This window comes from Dromiciops gliroides, chromosome 3 (assembly GCF_019393635.1).
Source record: "Dromiciops gliroides isolate mDroGli1 chromosome 3, mDroGli1.pri, whole genome shotgun sequence".
Classification (NCBI taxonomy): Eukaryota; Metazoa; Chordata; class Mammalia; order Microbiotheria; family Microbiotheriidae; genus Dromiciops; species Dromiciops gliroides.
The window spans coordinates 600,536,574-600,558,069 of NC_057863.1; the positions used below are offsets into that span (position 1 = coordinate 600,536,574).

At 44.2% G+C, this 21,496-nt stretch overlaps 1 protein-coding gene across 1 annotated transcript in view; it reads right to left on the reverse strand.

Annotated features, from left to right (window-relative positions):
• Positions 1-15,139: 15,139 nt before the first annotated feature.
• SERINC2 (serine incorporator 2) overlaps positions 15,140-21,496 on the reverse strand; it is a 28,134-nt gene continuing 21,777 nt past the window's right edge. The window contains exons 9-10 of the mRNA XM_043998214.1: positions 19,859-20,062; positions 15,140-18,876 (exon numbers count right to left, since the gene is read on the reverse strand). Of these exons, the coding sequence (XP_043854149.1) occupies positions 18,738-18,876; positions 19,859-20,062 (343 nt within the window). The 3' untranslated portion in view covers positions 15,140-18,737. The remainder of the gene's footprint in view (positions 18,877-19,858; positions 20,063-21,496) is intronic.

The window sequence follows — 21,496 nt, forward strand, 5'->3', positions numbered from 1 at the left end:
CATAGTGAGTGGGGCTATAGGACAACTTACTGATAGATCCTTTCCAGAAATGTTGGTGCTGATTTGATTATTGTTCCAAAAGCCAGAGTGGGCAGCTAGGTGGCTCAGTGGATAAGGCACCGGCCCTGGAGTCAGGAGGACCTGAGTTCAAATCCTGCCTCAGACACTTAACACTTACTAGCTGTGTGACCCTGGGCAAGTCACTTAACCCCAATTGCCTCACTAAAAAAAAAAAAAAAAAGCCAGCGACTGAGGTGGTGACATGACAGGAAGATGACTGAAGAGCAGCAGGCTGTGTGGTAGGTCTGGGCTGGGCTACTTATAAACTCTCACTGATCAGGAGTTCAGAGTGGGTTTCACTAGGTGGCATCTGAGATCCCTCCCAAGTCCTAGGACCCTGAAATCTCTATGTCTCCACACATCCTTTCTTTTTTCGCTTCAATAAATAACTGATTTTTATGACACTCATTATCCTCAGGGAAGTTGGTGGCATAGTAGGTAGCGCCAGGAATGGAGTCAGGAAAACCTGAATACAAATCAGCCACAGACACTTAGCTGTGTGATGCTGGACAAGTCACTTAATTCTGTTTGCCTCAGTTTCCTCCTCTATAAAATGAGCTGGAGAAGGAAAAAGCAAACCACTCCAGTATCTCTGCTAAGAAAATCCCAAATGGGGTCACAAAGAGTCAGATACAACTGAACAATCATTCCCTATTTCTCTCTTTTACTGAAGAATCTTTGCTCCACTGGTTCCTTCCCCTTTGTTTACAAGTGTGCTCAAGTCTAATCCCATGCAAAAGACAAAAACAAGATATGGTAGGTCTCTTTTCCCTTTCACTGGTAATTCTCTAGAACAGAAGTGTCAAACACTTGTCCGGTGGCCAGCATGTGGCCTAGAGTTGTGCACACTACTACAGACCCCAAACCAGATTAAAATGTAGCTGGGAACTATTTAGGAAAAATTTTTGAAAAAAAAAATGTAAAGACTTTTTCTTTTGTCTCACATTCCTTGACTTGACAGTTGCTGCCCCCATCATCATCCCCAACTCTTTGGCATCATGATACAGTGGAAAGTTCAGAGTTGGAGGACTTTATTCAAATCCTACCTCATGTTACCTATGTGATCTTAGACAAGTCATTTCACTTCCCTGAGCTTCAGTTTCCACATTTGTTAAATGAAGGAGTTGGCCTGAGATCCCTTCCTGTTCTAGAACTGTGATTTCCATTGATCCTCTGAAAACTCCATCACTTTGAATAGCTATTCTTACTCATTCTGAGCAACTTTTCAGTGGCCCCCAAAGCTGTCCTCCACTTTCTTCATCTGCTTCCTTTCTTGGTTCCCTTATCAGCTTCCACAGGTTCAGCAATCTTCTTTATGCTTTGAATGCTCAAATCTACATATCCATCCCTATTTTCTCTCCCAAAATCCAGGCCCACGGCATCTCCACGTGGGTGTCTTTGTACACTGGCACTTCAAACTCTACATGTACAAAACTGAAATAATCATTTTCTCTTCTCAACTTATTCCTCCTCCTTTGACCACCTTCACTTCATCTAATCAGTTGCCAAATCAGTTGCCAAATTTGCCGCCCCTATATTCACTTACTCTACCCTATATGGGATCAAGACCCACAGTTTGAGAAGTTTTGATTTAACCTATTAGCCTCAGTTTCCTTTTCTATAAAAACAGAGCTGATAATAGCTCTCCTCTCCCTGCGTTGATGTGAAAATCAAATCAAATCAGACACTGTTAAAGTGCTCTGCAAATCTTAAAGCACTATATAAATGCTATTACTATTATTCTGTTTTCTTCCTCTTCACTTCACCCTTCACATAGCTATCAAAGTATTTTTTTTCTAGCACAAGTCTGACTGTAGTATTGCCTTAGTTAAAGACCTTTAAGGTTACCAGTAGGATAAAATATTTTAAAATTCCTTGGCCTTGCATTTAAGGACTTCCAGGGTCTGGCCATAACTTTTTTCAGAATTATTGTTCATGAATGAAGCCCTATGTACACTCTTTAAATTCCAGCTAAGTTGTTCTGTTGTCTGTTTCCCAATTTCACCTTGCCCTCTCCCATCTCTACAGACCACCCCATATGCCCAAAACAGAATTAATTCACCTTTTCCCATAAACTCTCCCCTTTTCCCAACTTTTCCTCATCCTCAAGGATAAGTTCCCTGTGGAGCAGGAATGTCCACATTTCTTGGTATCCCCAGTGTCTTGCAAATCATAGGGACTTAATAAATGTTTATGTTTAGCGCTCATGTTGAGAGATGCGCCTACATCAGGCAATGCTCTTTGTCATTTGGAAGACTAGGAGTCAGTAAAACACTCAAAAATAGGGAACCAGATACTTGGGATACTTGAGAGCGGTTTAGAGTTTAATGTTTTCAATTAACGAAGGTTTATTTTCTTTTCCTCTCACCTCTTCCCCCACCCCATTGAAAGAAAAACAAAACCCTTTTTTAATAAATATGCAGTCAAGCCAAACAAACCCCTCATCGGCCATGTCCTTCGGATTAAGTATGGGATCCTTTATTAGAATTCACCATCTAGTGGCAGCTTTTAAAGGCATCTATAGCTGAATTGTACCATGTTGATTCTCCTATTTTCTGGGGGAAAAAAAAACCTGTTATTTTTCATTTTTGTATCCCAGAATCTAACCTTGCACACATCAACTACTCGAGCTTAAAAAGCTTTTGTTCCGGGCAGCTAGGTGGCGCAGTGGATAAAGCACTGGCCTTGGATTCAGGAGGACCTGAGTTCAAATCCAGCCTCAGACACTTGACACTAGCTGTGTGACCCTAGGCAAGTCACTTAACCCTCATTGCCCTACCAAAACAAAAAAAAACAAAAAAAAACAAAAAAAAAAAGCTTTTGTTCCTAAAGTTCTCTTCCTGGGATAGGAAGTAGAACTCATATAACAGCTAGCGTTTATATAGTGCTTTAAAGTTTGCAAAGCCCTTTACAAATTATGTCAATTTCTCCTCACAACCACGTGGGGGAGGGGAGAAGGGGGTGGTGGTGTAGATGTTATCATTAGTGTCATTTTACAGTTGAGGAAACTGAGGCAGGCAGAGGCGAAGAGATTTGCGTACAGTGTCTGAAGCTGAATTTGAACTCAGGTCGGCCTGACCCATATTTAGGGATCTAGCCGCTGCCCCATCACGTGACCAATCAGGGCTGAGCGAGATTAAGTTACTCGTCCAAAGTCACGTGCCTAGTACAATTTCTAAAGCGGTTACTCAAGGTCTGGCCCTCTAAGTATAAGCTCCTGTCGCCTCTCACTAGTCAAATGAGGGGGCTTAATACATATTCTGCGGATTTCTGAAAACGGGGCAGAGACGGTCGTTAGGGCCATTTGCCAGATGAGAACACTCGTGAATTAAAGCAGGGCGAAGAGACGAGAATGCGCAAGCGTTTGGAGCTGAGGAAGGGGTGGGGCGACCAGCCTCCTCCCTCCCCCACCCTCCCCTAAGGACTTGTACGCTCGTAGAAGGGGCTCCAGGGCCTTCCCGAGGACCGGTCCTAGGCAGCGAACTGGCCAAAGGCGCCACAACAGAAGATTGAGACTTCGTCTAACTAAAACCACGAACGTCATCAAACGTCCGGCGTCGCAAGCCCCCTATCGGCGGTGACCGGAAGTGACGTACTGAATACGTGCTCAACTTCCGTTGACGTTCTTCCTGAGTCTTCGAGTGAAAGCTCTCGAGAATTGTGTTGCCATCGTGATCTTACTTTCCGTTTACTATCTCCTGCCCTATTCTTTCCTTCTCTCTTTATCCCCGAGCAAATTTGCACACCACAGGATTCCTCCCCCCCCCCCCTCGCATTACAAAGCTAGGCCACCGATCCAATCTGTATCATTCCGAATGCAAATGTGCTCATTGGCTGGAAACGGCAGCGGGGCGGATACCAACAGTAATCCAGGGAGCTCATTGGCTCAGAATACAGCAACACCCGGGAAGGTCGAGCTTTGATTCCACAAAGAGCCGCGCCTCCATCAAAGACTCAATGTTCATTGGCTCAGCGTTACTATTTTTCTTTGTGCGTCACAAAGAGAACCCCCCCCCCCATACCCCAATCTCGCGTGCTCTGCGACCAGACAGGGTGTGGCGGGAACAGAGATCACAAAGAACCCCGCCCCCTTGCCTTTTAATCAGAGGACAATGCCTTTGTAACAGACACACCGAAGTCGGGAAAGATATGAGTTCGAATCGCTACTCCGATATTTTGCTCACTGTAGTGAATAAGAGCTTGACCACATCAGTTAATTTATCTGAACCTCAATTTGCTTAAAACAGGGATACTACTAATAAGTGTACTAATACATGAAGGAGGCAGTAACAAAAATGAAAGAAAAAAAGTGAGTAAAACTAATCAATATATATTTACTGGACCTGTTACTATTTGCAAAATTCCATACTAATAGTTCCTCAATTCTACGAATTAAGACTGAATTTTCTCATCTGCTGTTTGGAGCATTAAGTTTCCCTCCCCCTTTCTAACACCCTCCCCCCCATTTAAATTGTCTTCATTGTATATACTATTTACCTGGTTCTACTCATTTCACTTTGCATTAGTTGCATTATGTTTTCCCGCTATCCTGTGGATCCCCATATGTTTATCATTTCTTACAGCGCAAATTATATTCCCTTGTGTACCACAGTTTGTTGAACCATCCCCCAGTGGGAGATCTCCACTTACCCAATTTCATTCTGACACCATTCTCCTCACTCTAACCCCCAGGGTCCTGCAAAGCCAGGATAGATTGGGGGTGGGGGTCAGGGTACAGCTAATGTGGGGTCCATAGCCTGGGTGGGGCTACTATTCAGTCAATCAATAAACATTTATTAAGTGCCTACTGTTATGGGCCCAGGGCACCCCAGAAGTTCTCTGGGGCACATCAAAGAACCTTCTTGAGAAACTAATCCAAAGGACAGACACACCTAAAGAGATAAGTGGCACCTGATCGGGACTGAGCTAGCTCCAGGACCACCACCCTTCATTCCAGTCTCCTTCACCCTTCAGGGAGATAAGATTAGGTGTAGCTGCTGCCTTTGTGGCAGGAGAGGGAGAGAGATGGCTTGAGAGATCTGCAGCTACCCCTCGCCCAACTCCTCCAGCCACCACCAGTGGGGGATGGTCCTCCCTCACTAAGGGAACTTTCCAGGGTCAGATGGTCACCCCCATCACTACTCTATAAAAGTACCTGCCAGTCTCCTGCTTCTCGAAGCTAGAAAAAGAACAAATTTTAAATCCCCAATTAAATAGCAAATTCTGAGAAATTCTGAGAATTAAAGGAGAGATTAATAAAATTGAAAGTAAGAAAACTATAGAATCAATAAATAAAACTAAGCCAGTTTTATGAAAAAGAAAACACCACAATAATTTGATTTAAAAAAAGAAAGAAGAAAACCAAATTACCGGCATAAAAAAATTAAAAGGGTGAACTCACCACTAATGAAGAGGAAGGAAATTAAAGAAAATATTTTGATAGCTTTGTCATATGGGAAAGGGAAGAGCTTGAGGTGGAATAAGGGGACCAATTAGGAAGTGATTGCAATAGTTCAGAAAAGAGGTAACAAGGATCTAAACTAGGGTAGCAGATGAATGAGTGGAGAGAAGGGGATGTGTCTGAGACATGTTGTGGAGATGGAAACAAGATTTTGTAACTGATTGGATAGGTGGTGTGAGGGAGAGAGATGAAGCTAATTTGACACCAAGAGTGTAAAGACAATGGATAACTGGAAAGATGATGGTGTTCTTAAATAGGGAAATCCAGAAGAAGGGAGAAGCTTGGGGGTAAAGATAATGAATTCTGTCTTGGATATATTTGAGATGCCTACAGAAGCTCCAGTTCAAAATGTCCAGTAGTTAGTTGTGATATAGGACTAGGGCTCAGGAGAAACTAGAAGGGGGACAATAAACATTTACGCAACAGCCATTATGTGCCAGGTACTGTGCTAAGAGCTCCACAAGTATTATCGCATTTGATCTTCATAATTTTTGAGGCAGGTGTTGTTATTAACCTCATTTTACGGATGAGGAAACCAAGGCAAACAAGGTTAAGTGACTTGCCCAGGGACACACAACTAATAAATGCTTGAGGCCGGATTTTAACTCAAGTGTTTTGACTACAGGACCAGAGTTCTATCCACTACTCCATCTAGCTGCCTCTGGGGAGGCTGATTAGTTCAGGCCATGAGATCTGGGAATCATCTGCATTATAATGACCTTAAATAAAAGTGTATATAGAAACATGAGGGTCCAGGACAGAACCTTGGGGATTCCTAAGGGAAGGGGGAACTCACAATTTTTGGTTTCAGGGACTCTAGACTTAAAAAAAAATTATGGAGGATCCCAAAGAGCTTTTGGTTATGTGGCTTATTTCTATTGATATTTATCATATTAGAAATTAAGGTTGATACATTTTAAAATATCAATTCATTTAAAAATAGCATAATAAATATATTACATAGTAGCATAAATAACAGTTTTATGAAAAATAACTATATATTCCAAAACAAAAAAATTAGTGAGAAAATGGCTTGCTTTATATATTTTTGTATATTTCTTTAATGTCTGGCTTAGAAGACAACTGGATTCTCCTATCTGCTTCTGCATTTCAACTTTTTGTGATACATTGTTTCATTTTAAGTTTATGAAGAAAATCTGGCCTCACACAGACATGTAGTTGGAAAAGAGAGAAGTACTTGAATAGGCAAATAACATCTTGGTATTAAGAAAATAGTATTGATCTCATGAACTCCTTGAAAGGGTATTAAGGACCCCAGGAATCCAGACCACACTTTTTAGAAGGAAGAAAACAAAATTTAAGTACCTACTTTGTGCTAGGCACTTTTACAAATATTATGTCATTTGATCCTCACAAAAATCCTGAGAGGTAGGTGTTAATCTTATTATCCCCATTTTATATTCCAATTTTATTTATGGGTATAATAATAGCACCCACCTCCCAGGGTTGTTGTGTGAGGATCAAATGACATAATATTTATAAAAGTACTTAGCACCGTGCCTGGTGCCTAGTGGGCACTTAAATGCTTGTTTCTTCCCATTTTACAGATGAGGAAACCCGAGGCAAACAGAGATTAAGTGACTTGCCCAGGGTCACACAGTTTAGTAAAGGTCTGAGTCGGGATTTGAATTTGAGTCTTCCAGATTCTAGGTCTAGTGCTCTATCCAGTGTACCACCTAACTGTCTCACCACTGGTACAGAATATTGCCAGGAAAATTCAAGCTCTCCAAACCATAGTTTGAAGAAATTGACTTTTTCCTCCTTTTACAACACTAGAACATTTTCTCATCTCCAGTCCCCTACTCTTATGACTTTTTCAATGAAAAACCCAGCTTTCACATCCCTAAGTTGTTTCAGCACCTGGGGATGGAGTTCACCCAGATCTAATAATAGTTCAGGACAGCTAGGTGGCGCCATACTGAATAGAGATCTGGGGTTGGAGCCAGGGAGGCCTGAGATCCAGTGTAGCCTCAGACACTTACTAGCTGTGTGCCCCTGGGCAAGTCACTTACCCTGTTTGCCTCAGTTTCCTCATCTGTCAAATGAGCTGGAGAAGGAAATCACAAACCACTCCAGGATCTTTGCCAAGAAAACCCCAAGAGAAGGACACAACTGAATAACAACAGCTCATCCAGGACAGATAGCTGCTCTCTTGCCCATTCACTCACTCTTCTCAGATTTAAACTCCTTGTAATTTTCTTCTGTTGTTTCCAGTCCCAAGATAAATCTCCTTTGGCAGAGAAAAGGGAAGGCAAATAAAAGTCCCCTTGGTCCATCTTTGGCATTATGGCATTATCAATCCGTCTTCCCAGGAACAGTCTTGCTTTCATCTTCTATCTTTCCCATTTTTGTTGTCTTCCTAGTCATCAATGGATTGAGCTCATGCTGAGGTTTCAGGATCCTGACACTATTTTTACAGGAATCTACCACTGTTTAGTTTTCACTCCTTGATTCCATCCTCTGTATGGTGGCCTAAGAACTGGACCTCTTGATTTCATTGGTATAGGGAATGACCCCTCCCAAAGCAGCTTGGCCCCTGCTCTACAACAGAGAGCTTTGGAGGGTTGTCTACATCAGTGGTGAAAAACTCAAATAGAAAGGGGGAGGGGGGAGGCAGACATCACTAAACAATCAAGATCTCTGTAGAGTGCATATTGACTTAGAAAACTACATGTTATTTATGGTTTATTGTATTTTAAATTTTATTTTAAGTATTTCCCAATTTAATCTGATTTGGGCTGCACTACAAAGGGTTGTAGACCACATGCAGCCCGCTAACTGCATATTCGACACCTCTGGCTTCCATCTCTCTGAAGTTAAATGACTTGCCCAGGGTAACACAGCCAATATGTGACAGAAGTGAGACCTGGACCCAGATCTTCCTGGCTTCAAAACTGGTTTTCTATCTTCTATGCCATGTTGCTTCTTCTATACATATTTAATTTTTAAATGAATTGCTATTATCTCTTTTTTTCCCATTATATCACCATAATTTCCCCCTTTCTCCTCCTGGAGAGCCATCTCATATAACATATATTAAAAAAAAATCAGTATAACTGAACAATACATTGGGGAAAATCTGAAAATACATTTATACATTTATTTTAAATCTGAGTTGCTTGACAAGCTCTTTATGCATGGATTCTTTCTCTTTAGACAAGTTTCCCCTTTCCTTACTCTGGGAATTATTTCTCTGCATCTTTGGAATTTCATTCTCAAATCTTTCCTTTTTCCTTGGGTCTAATTTTCCCAGGGAAATTTTCACCAATGAGATCCTATTTATCTTTTCTTTGAACCCTTTGAAATCCATTCTTCCCAGATCTCTGATGCACAGCAGACTATTTTTAACTTTCTTCTTCTCTTGAAAATTCTAAGCTGGATTGGTCATCCTGACCCCACCCCCCCAAGAAAGACTCGTCTTTTCTGTACCAGACCCTGTTCCTTGTAGCTCCCAATCAGACCTAGAATATCCATCTCCCTTGTCTGCTGTTCCACTTTTTTTTTGAAGAATGAATCATTCTTAAGAAAAGCTAATAAGTTATTATCTACTTGACTAAGAAAGAGAGCTCTAGCAGAGGTCTGGATAATTTAAAGTCACCCATCACTATTCCATGATCCCTTTAAGCCAGGTTTATGGTTTTTCCTAAACTCTTTATCTATTTTTTGTTTCTGTCGAGGTGATCTGTGATATACTCAAATGACAATATTGCTTCTCTTGCTCTTCCCTCCATTGACTTCCACCTATATCTCTCCTCCTTCCTAGATTTCCTCATGTAAATATCTCTTCTTAATGTACAATAGCACTTTGCCCTTCTCCTTCCCCCATCTATTCTTTTCTTCTTGAATGAGCTGTTTTCCTTTCAGAGCTGGAGTTTAATCATAAGTTCTATCCTCCATGACCACGTCTCACTACTTATGCACCAATCATCAATAGCTATTTGCTATATAGCCTCTCTATACCTGTTTTTTCTTATGAACAGTGTATCCGTGATCTCTTCCTCTTGCCACTAGCCTATCTTCTCTTTCTTTCTTTTTTTCTTTTTTTTTTGTGGGGCAGGGAGGGTTAAGTGACGTGCCCAGGGTCTAGTAAGTGTCAAGTGTCTGAGGCTGGATTTGAACTCAGGCCCTCCTGATTCCAGGGCCAGTGCTTTATCCACTGCACCACCTAGGTACCTATACCTGTTCTTTCCACTACTCTTCTGTTCACCTGCAATTGTGATTCTTGAGATGAAGGTGCTCCTTTGATATAGTCCTAAATATTAGGCAGCTTTCCCTTCCATCAAGCCAAAATGTGTCTTTCTGTGTTTTCCCAGTTCTGCCCTCTGGAACCAAGCAGAAGTTTTTTTGTTCATTGTAGAGTTTGTTTTATTGTGCCAAGAATGAAAGAGAGATATAGCATGCCTTGCACCTAACACTGCACAGTGGCTGTGGAAAAAAACAACATTTTATGTTACTGTGAGAGGAGGGTCATATTCTTATCAGCCCATTTGTAGAAGCTGAAGTATCATTTCCTGAATGGCATCACAAATAGATCTCTTTAGGGGCAGCTAGGTGGTGCAGTGGATAAAGCACTGGCCCTGGATTCGGGAGGACCTAAGTTCAAATCCAGCCTGAGACACTTGACACTTACTAGCTGTGTGACAACCCTGGGCAAGTCACTTAACCCTCATTGCCCCGCTGAGAGAGAGAGAGAGAGAGAGAGAGAGAGAGAGAGAGAGAGAGAGAGAATCTCTTCAAATATTTGAAGACAGCCATCATTTCCTCCCTCCACCATGCTCCCAATCCAGTCTTCTCAGGCTAAACATCCTTTCTTTTTTTGGAAAGGCAATCAGGTTAAGTGACTCAGTCAGAGTCACACGGCTGGTAAGTGTGTGACACCAGATTTGAACTCAGGTTCTTCTGACTCCAAGGACTGTACTCTATCCACTGCACCACATAGCTGCCCCTATCCCCAGTGCTTTCAATTGATCATCATATGGCTTAGCCTTGAACAGCCTCATCAGTCTATCCTCTACACAGATGCCAAAATGACCATGCAGGTCTGACCATGTCACTACCCTACTCAAGAAACTCCTGTGGCTCCCTATTGTCTGCAGGATCAAATCTGAACTTTTCTGTTTGGTTTTTGAAGCCCTAGCCCTTCATAATATGGCTCCAATCTATCTTTTCAGCTTCATTGTATATAATTCCCCCTCCCAAACTCTATGGTCTAGTCCGGGCCTTCTCTTTGCTCCTTACATATGATATTCTAGGTCCCACCTTTGCATTGGCTGCCATTCATGCCTGGAGTGCCCGGTTTTTTCACCTACACCTCTGTTATCACTTTCTGAGACTCCTCAATCTAAATACTATGGCCCCTTCCTCCCCAGAGGCCCCTTGAGCTCCTTGTCCTTGAGGACTCCAGCCTCACGTCCCAAGGTCATTATGAGAGATGTGCTCTCTCCCCAGTGACAGATTACTGAAATAGATAGATAAGGCACTGGATTTGGTGTCAAACCTGGGTTCGAATTCCACCGTGGGCACTTAACTTTGTGCCATTGGGCAATTTGCTCCAACCTTTCTGCGTCTCTGTTTCCTCAACTGTAAAATGAAAAGCTTGGCCTCTAAGGTCTCTTCCAGCTATAAATCTACGAACCTTTGAGAGCTCTCTCTTCTGCATGAGAGCCTCCTCTGAAGGCTCTGGCCTCAATCCCACCCCATCCTTCCTATAGCTTGGCCCCCTGTCCTTGGGGCCGCTCTCCTTCTGAGATGTCTGTCTCCTTTCCATGTGACTTCTCTGAAAGATTTTTTTTCACCCCCTTGATACTCTCTCCCTACTCCTCAGGTTCCTCTGAGTATTGTGTCTGCGATCCCCTTCTGTGAGCCCTTTGCCTCCACCCCTGTTTGGGAGCCTTTGTGTCTTCCTGTGAGGAGTCCAAGGACCTTGCATGGGGGCTCTCTTTGCCCCCAACTTTCCAGAAGCTCCAGCTCAGCCCTTCCATTCCTCATTCTCTAAGAAAATGTTCCCAGGCCACAGACAAAGGTTAAAATAAGAAAACATAGTCTTTTCTGCCAGGACTCCTGAATTTTCAAGGCTGCAAGCTGACATTTTGCATTTCAAAATGCTCAGAGTCCACTGTCCCACTAGCCCCAAACATCCTGGGGTGGGAGGCCCCAGTGGTGGTACCAGGCTCAGACACCTAAGCTCCCCTGGACAAAAGGCTGTCTGCTGGGGGGGGGGGAGGGGCCAGGTGTGGTAGAAACCAGAGGCTATCCATGTGTGGCAGCCACCTGCCCTTATCAGCTCCTGGAACTCCTAGGACTGGACCTGCCTGTTTTTTATCTCAGCAAGAGTGAGTGGGCACTGCCAGGAGCCTGCCAGCGTCAACAGTGTGGCCGCCAGATCCCCAGGGGGATGGGGGACAGCAGGGAGTGGTGGCAACCTGACCAAGAGGCTCCAGGTAGAAGCAATCTGGAGCCCAAGTGTCCTAACAGCCAAAGGGGGCAGGTGCTCCCGGGTCAAAGGGAACCCTCAGTGACCCTCTAAACCCAGAGTACTCCCTCTTCTTGGTCCTGACCCTGCTACCTGCTGATCTTTCCCGACAATGTGATATTGCTGCTGGGAACCAATCCCCTCCGGTCCTAGTTTTGTTAAAAGCCTCCCGGGAAGTGGTGGAGGGCTCGGGCATCAGCTCCCCCTCTGGAGGGAGCTGCTCTGTTTGACCTGGTCTGGAGGCTGGAAGGAGACCGCAGAGAAAGCAGCTGAAAGGCAGATTCTGACAGGCCAGAGGTCTAAGACGGCTTAGATTCCATCACTGTGGTGACCACCAGGGGGGGCATTTTTATAGAGAGTGTGATTCTATCTTTCTGGCCGGAAAAAAAGATTTGATTTTTTACTTGGTTAGCAATTCAAGGACTGCTCCTCACAGAAGCAGGGCACTATCACTGAAGAATACAGGAGACCTGGGGCTCAGGCCCTTAATGTGCTTCAAATCTGCTGGCTGAGCTTGGGAAAATTAGTTCCCCTCTCTGAACTTCAACTTCCCCCTCTGTAAAATGATAATGGTCTGTCTCCAAGATTCCCATCAGTTTGACCATTCTGAAGTGCTCCTGGCTGTTATTCTATGTAGGTCAAACATTCTGTGTTCTAAGGTGCCCTACCAGTGCCGACAGTCTACAGTCTAAGGCCCTTCCAGTTCTGATTTGCCCCTCAGGGGAAAGTCTACCTTCCTGTCCCTTCCAGTACCAGTCCCCTAAGCAGAAATGGTTCAGTAGAATTATATTTTCATAGATACAGAGACAAAGAAACAGAGGGAGATATAAGAGAGAGAGCGGGAAAGAGGAGGAAGGAGAGAGGGAGGGAGAGAGAGAGAGAGAACGGAGCTGGAGAAAGAGAAGATAGAAACAGATGCAGAGACATACAGAGACAGTAGAAAAAGGGAGGGAGAGACAGAGACAGAGGAAAGAGGGGAGAGAGAGGAAAGAAAGGAAAGAGAGGGGAGAGAGGAGAGAGAGGAGGGGAGAGGAGGGGAGGGGAGGGGAGGGGAATATGCCCAGATTCAGAATTAAATGTAATTCACTCCATGTTCCAGTCAAATTGTACTCAGTACAGAATCTTCCAACTCCACATTTGCATCTGTTCCTCATTGCTAGAATGCCTTTCTTTAACTCCACCTTCCAGAAAGCTTTTCCTTCAAGGCTTGGTTCCTGTGCCTGCCCCTCTCCTCCAGGAGGCCTTCCCTGATCTGCCCAGCTGAAAGGAAACTCTCTGCCTAGATTTCTTCTTTACCCCAATAATCTTTCTCCTTGTTATTCTTATCTGTAAACATGTTGCAGCTCAGTCAGTAGACTGTAAACTAAGGCAGAGGCTATGGCCTTTTTCTTTGTACATCTTGCGTCTAGTAAAGAACAGCGTACATTGTAGGAATTTATAAACATTTGCTGGATTGGCTTTCATTTCATTTAAATTGATTTAGAGAATGCTTTGAGGTTTTAAGAAACTGCTTTTTCTTAAGCGCCTGTGAAGTATATTAAGGACTGTGAGAACCTAGAAAGCATGAGGTGACCTTTCTGAGATTTCGAAGGTCAGATTAGCATCATGGAAATTGCCTCTATTCATAGACCGCCTTTAAGTCATGTCAATAAATGGACTTGAATGCTATTCTTGGAGTTGTGTGTGGGGACAGATCCTCTTCCGGTTCCTCAGGAAGCTTCCACTCGAACGGACTGAGAAACTGTCTCTTGGGTGGCTGGAACAAGCTCGTGGTGGCAGAAGCAGGCCAGGGTAGACAGGTTTCCTATCTTTCTGACCTTCACGTGTTCTCTCCTGGATAGCTAGGTGAAGGCGGCTTTCCCTCTCTCTTTGCTAACCCCTAATATACTTTAATAAATGCTTAAGGGGGCAGCTAGATGACGCAGTGGTTAAAGCACCAGCCCTGGATTCAGGAGTACCTGAGTTCAAATCCAGCCTCAGACACTTGACACTTACAAGCTGTGTGACCCTGGGCAAGTCACTTAACCCCCATTGCCTACAAAAATAAAATAAAATAAATGTGGTGGAGAAGGGGCTGGGACAGAAAGTGGCTGTGGGAAGGCAAGAAGGTGGATCTTCATTTGAAAATAAAATAATATTTAAAAAATATAAATAACTGCTTAAAAGCCTAAACTATTGCTGAATTTATCTTAGCTAATTAACATTAGCTAGTTTCCCCCAAAACTGGGAGGGGGGGCAGGTAAGAACACACACAATAGATTTTACTCATCACAGGACAAATTTTCATTTTACATGAGGAAACTGAGCCTTAGTGAGCTAAGTGGCAGGACCCCCCCCCCCAACATACACACATACTCAGGCCTGGCTCAAATTCAGGGCATTTCCCCCCAAAACTCCACTGTTTCCTTATGATCCCCCCAATTCTTTTCCCTAAGAAGGCGGATGGCTTCTGAGGCAAGCCCCCAGAAAAGAAATCCTGGGACAAAAGGGACCCTTGTAGTAAATAGAGCCCTGAACCTGGTTCAAAACCCATGCCTGAAACTTCCTAGCTATGTGATCTTGGGCAAGTCTTTTGACCTCTCTAAGCCAGTTTCCCCATCTGTAAAATGCGGATGATAATAACATCTGCCTCACAAGGTTGTGCTAAGGATGAGATTTTTTAAAGTATGTAGTGTTTTGCAACCTTAAAATGTTAAATACTATTACTGTTCTCTCTCCCAACCCCCAATTTCTATCAGAAAGTTTTTAGTGGACCCACGTCAATTGTCTGCTCCACTCTGCCAGACTTACCCTATGGCCAGGAACAAGTCCAAACTTCCTAGCCTGACAAAAAAAGGTACTGTACAATCTTTTTTTTTTTTTACATGGTACCGTACAATCTTACTCCCAAATAGACGTTTTGACACTTACATGAACCCCTCCTCCTTCACCAGACCTTAGTTTTCCAGAGCACAGGTGTGTGCTCTCCTCTGCTTATCTACTTTGCAGCCATCCTTCAAGGCCTGGCTCAATTTCCTAAGATTTAGAAAGAAAAGACATCTTAGAGATCCAACTGAACACTCTAGTTTTGTTGATGAGGAAACTGAGGCCCAGAGAAGTTAATTGGCTTGAATTTATTCATTCAACAAGCATTTATTAGGTGTTTACGATATGTCAGGCATTGTGCTAAACTCTTAGGTTAAAAAAAAAAAAAACCCACACCACCAGTACCTGCCCTCAAGGAGCTTACAATCTTAACGGCAGAAACAATTTGAACATAAATACAAAAAAATACTAAGTAAATTAAAAATTAATGGTAGAGGTGGAGGAACTATTAAACTACTAAAGGAATTGGCAGGATGAGGGCAGGACTCCCTCATGGAGGAGGTGGTATTTGAGCCAAGCTTTGAAGGAAGTATGAGATCCTACCTGGGGGAGGTGAGGAGGGAAACTATGCCAGGATGGAGGATCACCTTTACAAAGGCACAGAGATGGTAAATGTAACTTTATGTATAATCAACAGCTAATAGGCCAGTTTGGGTGGAGCAGAATGTACCTAAAGAGTAATCTGTGATAAGCCTGGAAAGCTAAGGCTGGAAAGGCCTCTAAATGATAGAGAAGTTTGTACTCTGGCTTAGAAAGAGCTGGGAGGGGGCAGCTAGATGGCGCAGTGGATAGAGCACCGGCCCTGGAGTCAGGAGTACCTGAGTCCAAATCCGGCCTCAGACATTTAACACTTACTAGCTGTGTGACCCTGGGCAAGTCACTTAACCCCAATTGCCTCACTTAAAAAAAAAAAAAAAGAGCTGGGAGCCATAGGAGCTTCTTGAGCAAAGAAATAATATGGTCAGAGCTGTGCTTTAGGAATGTCACTTTGGCAGCCGAAAAGAGAACGGAAATTCTAGAGGTAAAAAAACCAATTAAAGACGATGGGGCAATAGCCCAGGGGAGAAGTGATGAGGGCTTGGACTAAGGTTGTGACTGAGAGTGGATGGATGTGAGGTGTTGTGGAGACGGAGAAGGAATCAACAAGAATGGCCAAATCTTTGGATATGTGGGGTAAGGAAGAAGGGAGAGTCAAGGACGATTCTTTAGTTGGGACTGGAAGGATGGTGGGAACCCCTACAAGAACAAGGACAGGATCGTAGGGGAAAGGTAATGAGTAGTTTGGGCCAGGTGGTTTGCAACATCTACAGGACCCCCAGTGGGAAATGTCCAATAGGCAGTAGGTGATGTGGGGCTGGAACTTAGAAGACACGAGGCTGGATATAAAGGTCTGGGAATCATCCACATAGTTGATGATGATACAGCAAAGAAGATGGCGCAATAACCAATGCCAATCAGGTGGGTGATTTATAGTACTGCAGCATTAGTGGTCAAACAGACAAAAGAAAGAATGAATGAATGAATGAATGAATGAATGAATTGAAAAAAATTAAATGTGTATTATGGCCATCTATCACAAGTTCCTCATTTTATAGACGAGGTGTTAAAAAAATAAACCTCAGTGAAAACCAGGAGAAACCAATGCTGGCAGAAGAGAGTGTCAACAGGGTCAAATGTAGTAAGTCCAAGGTCCAGAGAGACTCATGTATGATTCCACAGGAAGTGGCAGAGCCAAGATTCAAACCTGTTTACAGACTCTAAACCCAGAGCTCTTTCCGGTACGTGGCCCTGCCACCCCCCAAGCCATCACACCTCCCTCACAGGACAGGACCTTTCTGAGCCTTCCCCTTCTCCCCAGGGATCAGAATCCAATCCCAATTGAAATGACTTTGTATTTACTTTTTTGTACATATTGTTTCCCTCCAGTGGAATCTAAGCTTCTTGAGGACAGGTGCTAAATAAATATTTAATTGAACACACACAGTATATTGTATAAGCTTTGTCTCAACTGGATTGTAAAATCCTAGGGCTGATATTGTATATTGTACATCACTTTGGCCCCAGGGTCTTGTGTAGGACCCTAAGGTGGGTGCCCTCGGTCATTAGGTTAAAAACAATTCATTTATACAGCGCTTTAGATTACAGAGGGCCTTGGGGCAGCAGCTAGGTGGTGTAGTGGATAAAGCACCGGCCCTGGATTCAGGAGGACCTGAGTTCAAATCCAGCCTCAGACACTTGACACTTACTAGCTGTGTGACCCTGGGCAAGTCACTTAACCCCCATTGCCCCGCAAAAAAAAAAAAAAAAAAGAATAGATTACAGAGGGCCTTCCCATGCATTATATCATACTTGAAGACCACAAGTTTTGTGAAGTATAATCCTCATTTTACAGGGCAGTAAACTTGAGGCCTGGGGAGAAGTGACTTGCCCAGGGTCACACAGCAAGTTAATGATGACTTTTTAAAAGGCAACAGTAACAACAGAGTCAAACAGAGCTAATTATTAAGTTTCTGGGTACATCTCTCCTCAAGTCAGAAGAGTAGATGCTGGCTCAGGCTCATCTTACAGAGGATGAAACAGAGGTCCCAAGTGGAGATGCCCATGGGTAAAGTTAGTAAGGAAGCCAAGAGTGTTCATTACAGGTTGTTTCAAAAGGGTCCTACTTTCTCCATTACACCCAGGGTTCCCCATGGGTGGGGGCTCCTTTTTCCATTTCCCTAGTGGCACTTGACTAGATAGTCGACATATGGCACCTAGCTGCTTTACCATTCAGGGCTCCCTCTCTTTCCTTTGGGGGACAGAGAGTGTCTAGGCCAGGAATGGGAATAGGAAGCGGTATTTTGGTTGGATCCTTCTGCTCCCCACCCTAATAGCCCTAGAAAGAACAGCAGAGATGTGCAGGGGCAGTGTGCCCCTTCCCAGGACTAGCAACATGAGCTCTGACAAGCTTCCCAGGGGCCAGTGTTGGCATGGAAGAATTGATCCAGGACCAGGAACCCCTGATTATCAGGGCTGATTCTCAGCTCAGTTGTTGCTATCCTCAGGAAGCTGAGGGCCTCTACTTCCCCTTTATCTTGAGAGGACCATAGGCAAGACAGTTCCAGTTCCCTGAGGCTTTAGGCTGGTCAGGTAGCAAGACAGGAAGAGAACTGAGGACCCAGCGAGACACAGCCCCATTGGCTACAAAAGGCACAATCCTGGGAGATGGGCAGAGGCAGGTAGCTCAGTAAGGCAATCCCACTGGATGTTTATTATTGTGTTGCTTTTAAAACTTAAAAAATGGAAGGGTTTCTAAAAGACACAGAGTCCAGGAATGGAGAAGAGGAAGAGAGGAACATGGGATGGAGAAGAAGACTGGCCACAAAGCTGGGAACCTTTCTCCCAGCACTGTAGCCTCCCTGAACCTCCCTGCTGGGAGGGGGAGAGAAGAGGGTGTGGGGAGGAGAAAGCAGGTGACTGGAGGAACAGCTGGGTGTGGCTCCAGGTAGTGGCACCCCCCTCCAAGTCTGCTCCATGCCCCAAAGGCACCAAGAAGGGAACTGAGATACAACCTCAACCACAACAAGAGATGCTCACAGGCTTGCTCACAGAGGGCGACAGTTGAGAGGGTACCTAGAAGTCATCTAGTGAAACAGCCTCTAGCCTTCAGGAGGCTTTCCCTCTCTCCTTCCACACTGAATTTAAGGAAGAGTGGGGAGAAGGGGGAGGATAAATAGTTCCATCACAGAAGGTCTAGAAGAGGTGAGGGGCAGGAGAAGATTGTGGGAGCCAGACTAGAACAGGGACTGATGTCATCTGTCCCTTGGCAACAAGGCATCTTTGGTCAGGAGGTAACGGTGCTGGAGATCCAGACTGGTCTCAGCTGAAGTCTCGGTTGGGCAAGAGGAGTGGGGCAACCAGGGTCCAAAGGTAGAGGAACAGCCCCGCCCAACTGGCACAGATCTTCACCCAGACTGCAGTCCAGGTGCTGACCATCTTCCTGGTGACATCATCGGGTCTGGAAAAAGAGGCACCCATGTGAGCACAAATCTCAACTCCCTGCCCCTGAAACCCTAAATCCTAGGCCCTAGCATCCTGAAACTCCATCAGGCCCCAGCCTGGCCCCTAAATCCCTCCAAAGAAAGAATAGAGACCGTAGACTGTAGCACCTGGTAGAATGGAAGATGGGGGCCTAAAGATGTTACCCAGAGGAGGGGAAGGCCAGAGAGAATAGACGCCAAGAATGATGGTCGAGGACAGAGCTCTTGCCTCTGAGTTGCAGAAAGGTTGTTGGACTTGTAAGACTCAAGCCCCTCTCTTGGGGCTAAAAACATCAGAACTGGCAGAAGTGGGCATAGTATGTATGGTTCCTTCCCCCCAGACTAAGGGCTCCCACAAGTCTTTGTGTGGTTTGACAGCTCGCTAGCTTTTCTAGAATGCTTAAAACTTTGCAAAGAGCTTTACAAATATTATCTCATTTGATCCTCACAACAGCTTTGAGAGTCCACCCAGGCCCTTGTTCCTTTATTTTGCCCTCTCAGCCTAGGCTGGACACAAGCAGATCTAGGACCCTTTGAGGCTGCATAAACCATCTTCCCAGTTACCCAGCTAGATGTCATAGTGGATGCTGTGCTGGACTTGGAATCTGGAAGATCTGAGTTCAAATCCTGAGCCAGACATTTACTAGATGTGTTACTTACCAGCAAGTTACTTAATCTCAGTCTGCCTTTGCTTTCTCTTTTGTAAAATGAGGGTAAAAAGGGGCACCTACTTCAGGAGGCTGTTGTAAGAATCAAATCAGATAATGCATGTAGAATGCTTCACAAACCTTATGGCAATATATAGCTGTGGGCTTTATCATCATCGTCATCCTTAGCATCCAGGACACGGTGCCCCCTGAGCTGGCGAGGGGGAGGGCTTTCCTTTTCTTTTCCTTGCCCTACAGCCCCAGAAGGGATAGTCAGGAAAGTCAGACCATTGTCTTCCAGGGAAGCACTCACCTGTACCAGTTGGTGAGTGTCATCATGATGTAGAGAGAGGCCAGAAAGAGGCAGAAGTGGAAGAAGGAGTAGCTATAGGAGACTCCCTCCTGCTCATTGTCATAGGCCCGGCCTTCGACCACCTGCTGCTGGCCCTCCAGTATGGGTGGGCACTCCTCAGTCTGCATCAGGCTGTTCACCTGCTTGTTGTCAGAAGAGCGGATGCTGCAGAGGAGGCAGAAGGGAATGGGTTGAGACAAAGGACCTTGAAGATGGCCTTGTAATTGGGCAGGTAATTAATCAGGAGGTTGTGGTTTCATCTCTGAGAAACTGACCAAACATCAATTTCCTCTTCAGTGTTCTGCCCTGTCTTGGGAACATGAGCTGAGCAGGAAGGAAGACAAGAACAAAGATAACCAATGACCTCGATGCTCTTACTATGGGGACTATGGGTGGCTGAAGAATGAGGTCAGACATGTCACAAAAGCAAAAATGCAAGATGCAAATATATATTTGAAAAAGCATTCAACCATACTAATAATATCAAACAAATTCAAATTTAAACCAATTTGAGGTGCCACGTTTTGCACCCATCAAGTGGATTTTTTAAAATAGTGGCAACAAAAAGATACACTCATACATTATTGGTAGAACTGAAAGTGGGAATTACTTCTCTACAAATTTAATGCAATGTAACAAATATGTGTTAAGTAAATGGCTACTACTTACATGGCATCATTCTATCTTAGAAGTACATGAGTAGTTTTATAAAGCCAACCATGCCCTTTGATGCTGTAACACATCCTTGGAAATAAATCCTCAGGATATAATTGAAAAGGGGGAGGAAGGGGGAAGCTCATGTATTCCTGTAGAATGGAACAGCTATTGCAAATTACAAAGTGAAGAGCTAAAAAGACAATTGAAATGTATGGTTATAAAGAATCAGGGATCCTTTGGAGGCAGCTAGAACAGGCTCACAAGAGCCAATAGTTAAATTTTCAGTATAAGCCTATGTGTTTCTGTAACACCACCACAGCTCTGTACATCATGGGAGGGTGGTTAAGAGCTGGACCACCTGGGTTCAATCACTACCTCTGCACCATGCTGTCACTCCCCACACCCCCACTGGCTTGGGACCTTGGACAAATCACTTAACTTCTGAGTGCTCTGAAAGTTGCAGAGAAGGTATCAACATGCCCTGAAAGGGGAAGAGGCCTCCCTGAGAGCTCCCTAAGTCAGTGAAGTCACAGGTCCTTTCTCTGTCCCTATACTTTATCTACTTTGTTTCCCAAGGGATGAATATATACTGTAATAAGTATAAAAGGGCCCTGGGCTTGGAGGCAGGAAGACTCATCTTCCTGAGTTCAAATCCAGTTTCAGACACTTACTAGCTGTGTGACCCTGGGCAAGTCACTTAACCCTGTTTGCCTCAGTTTCCTTATCTGTAAAATGGGCTAGAGAAGGAAATAGCAAACCACTCCAGTATCTTGGCCAAGAAAACCCCAAATGGAGTCACAGAGAGTCAGACACAACAACAACAACAACAACAACAACAACAACAAGGATGTCATGATGTATGAGTGTTAGAATATCCCAAAAGTCTTAAGTGTGGCTTATTACAGCTTTAAAAAGTTAATGGCATAATTAATTATATTACTA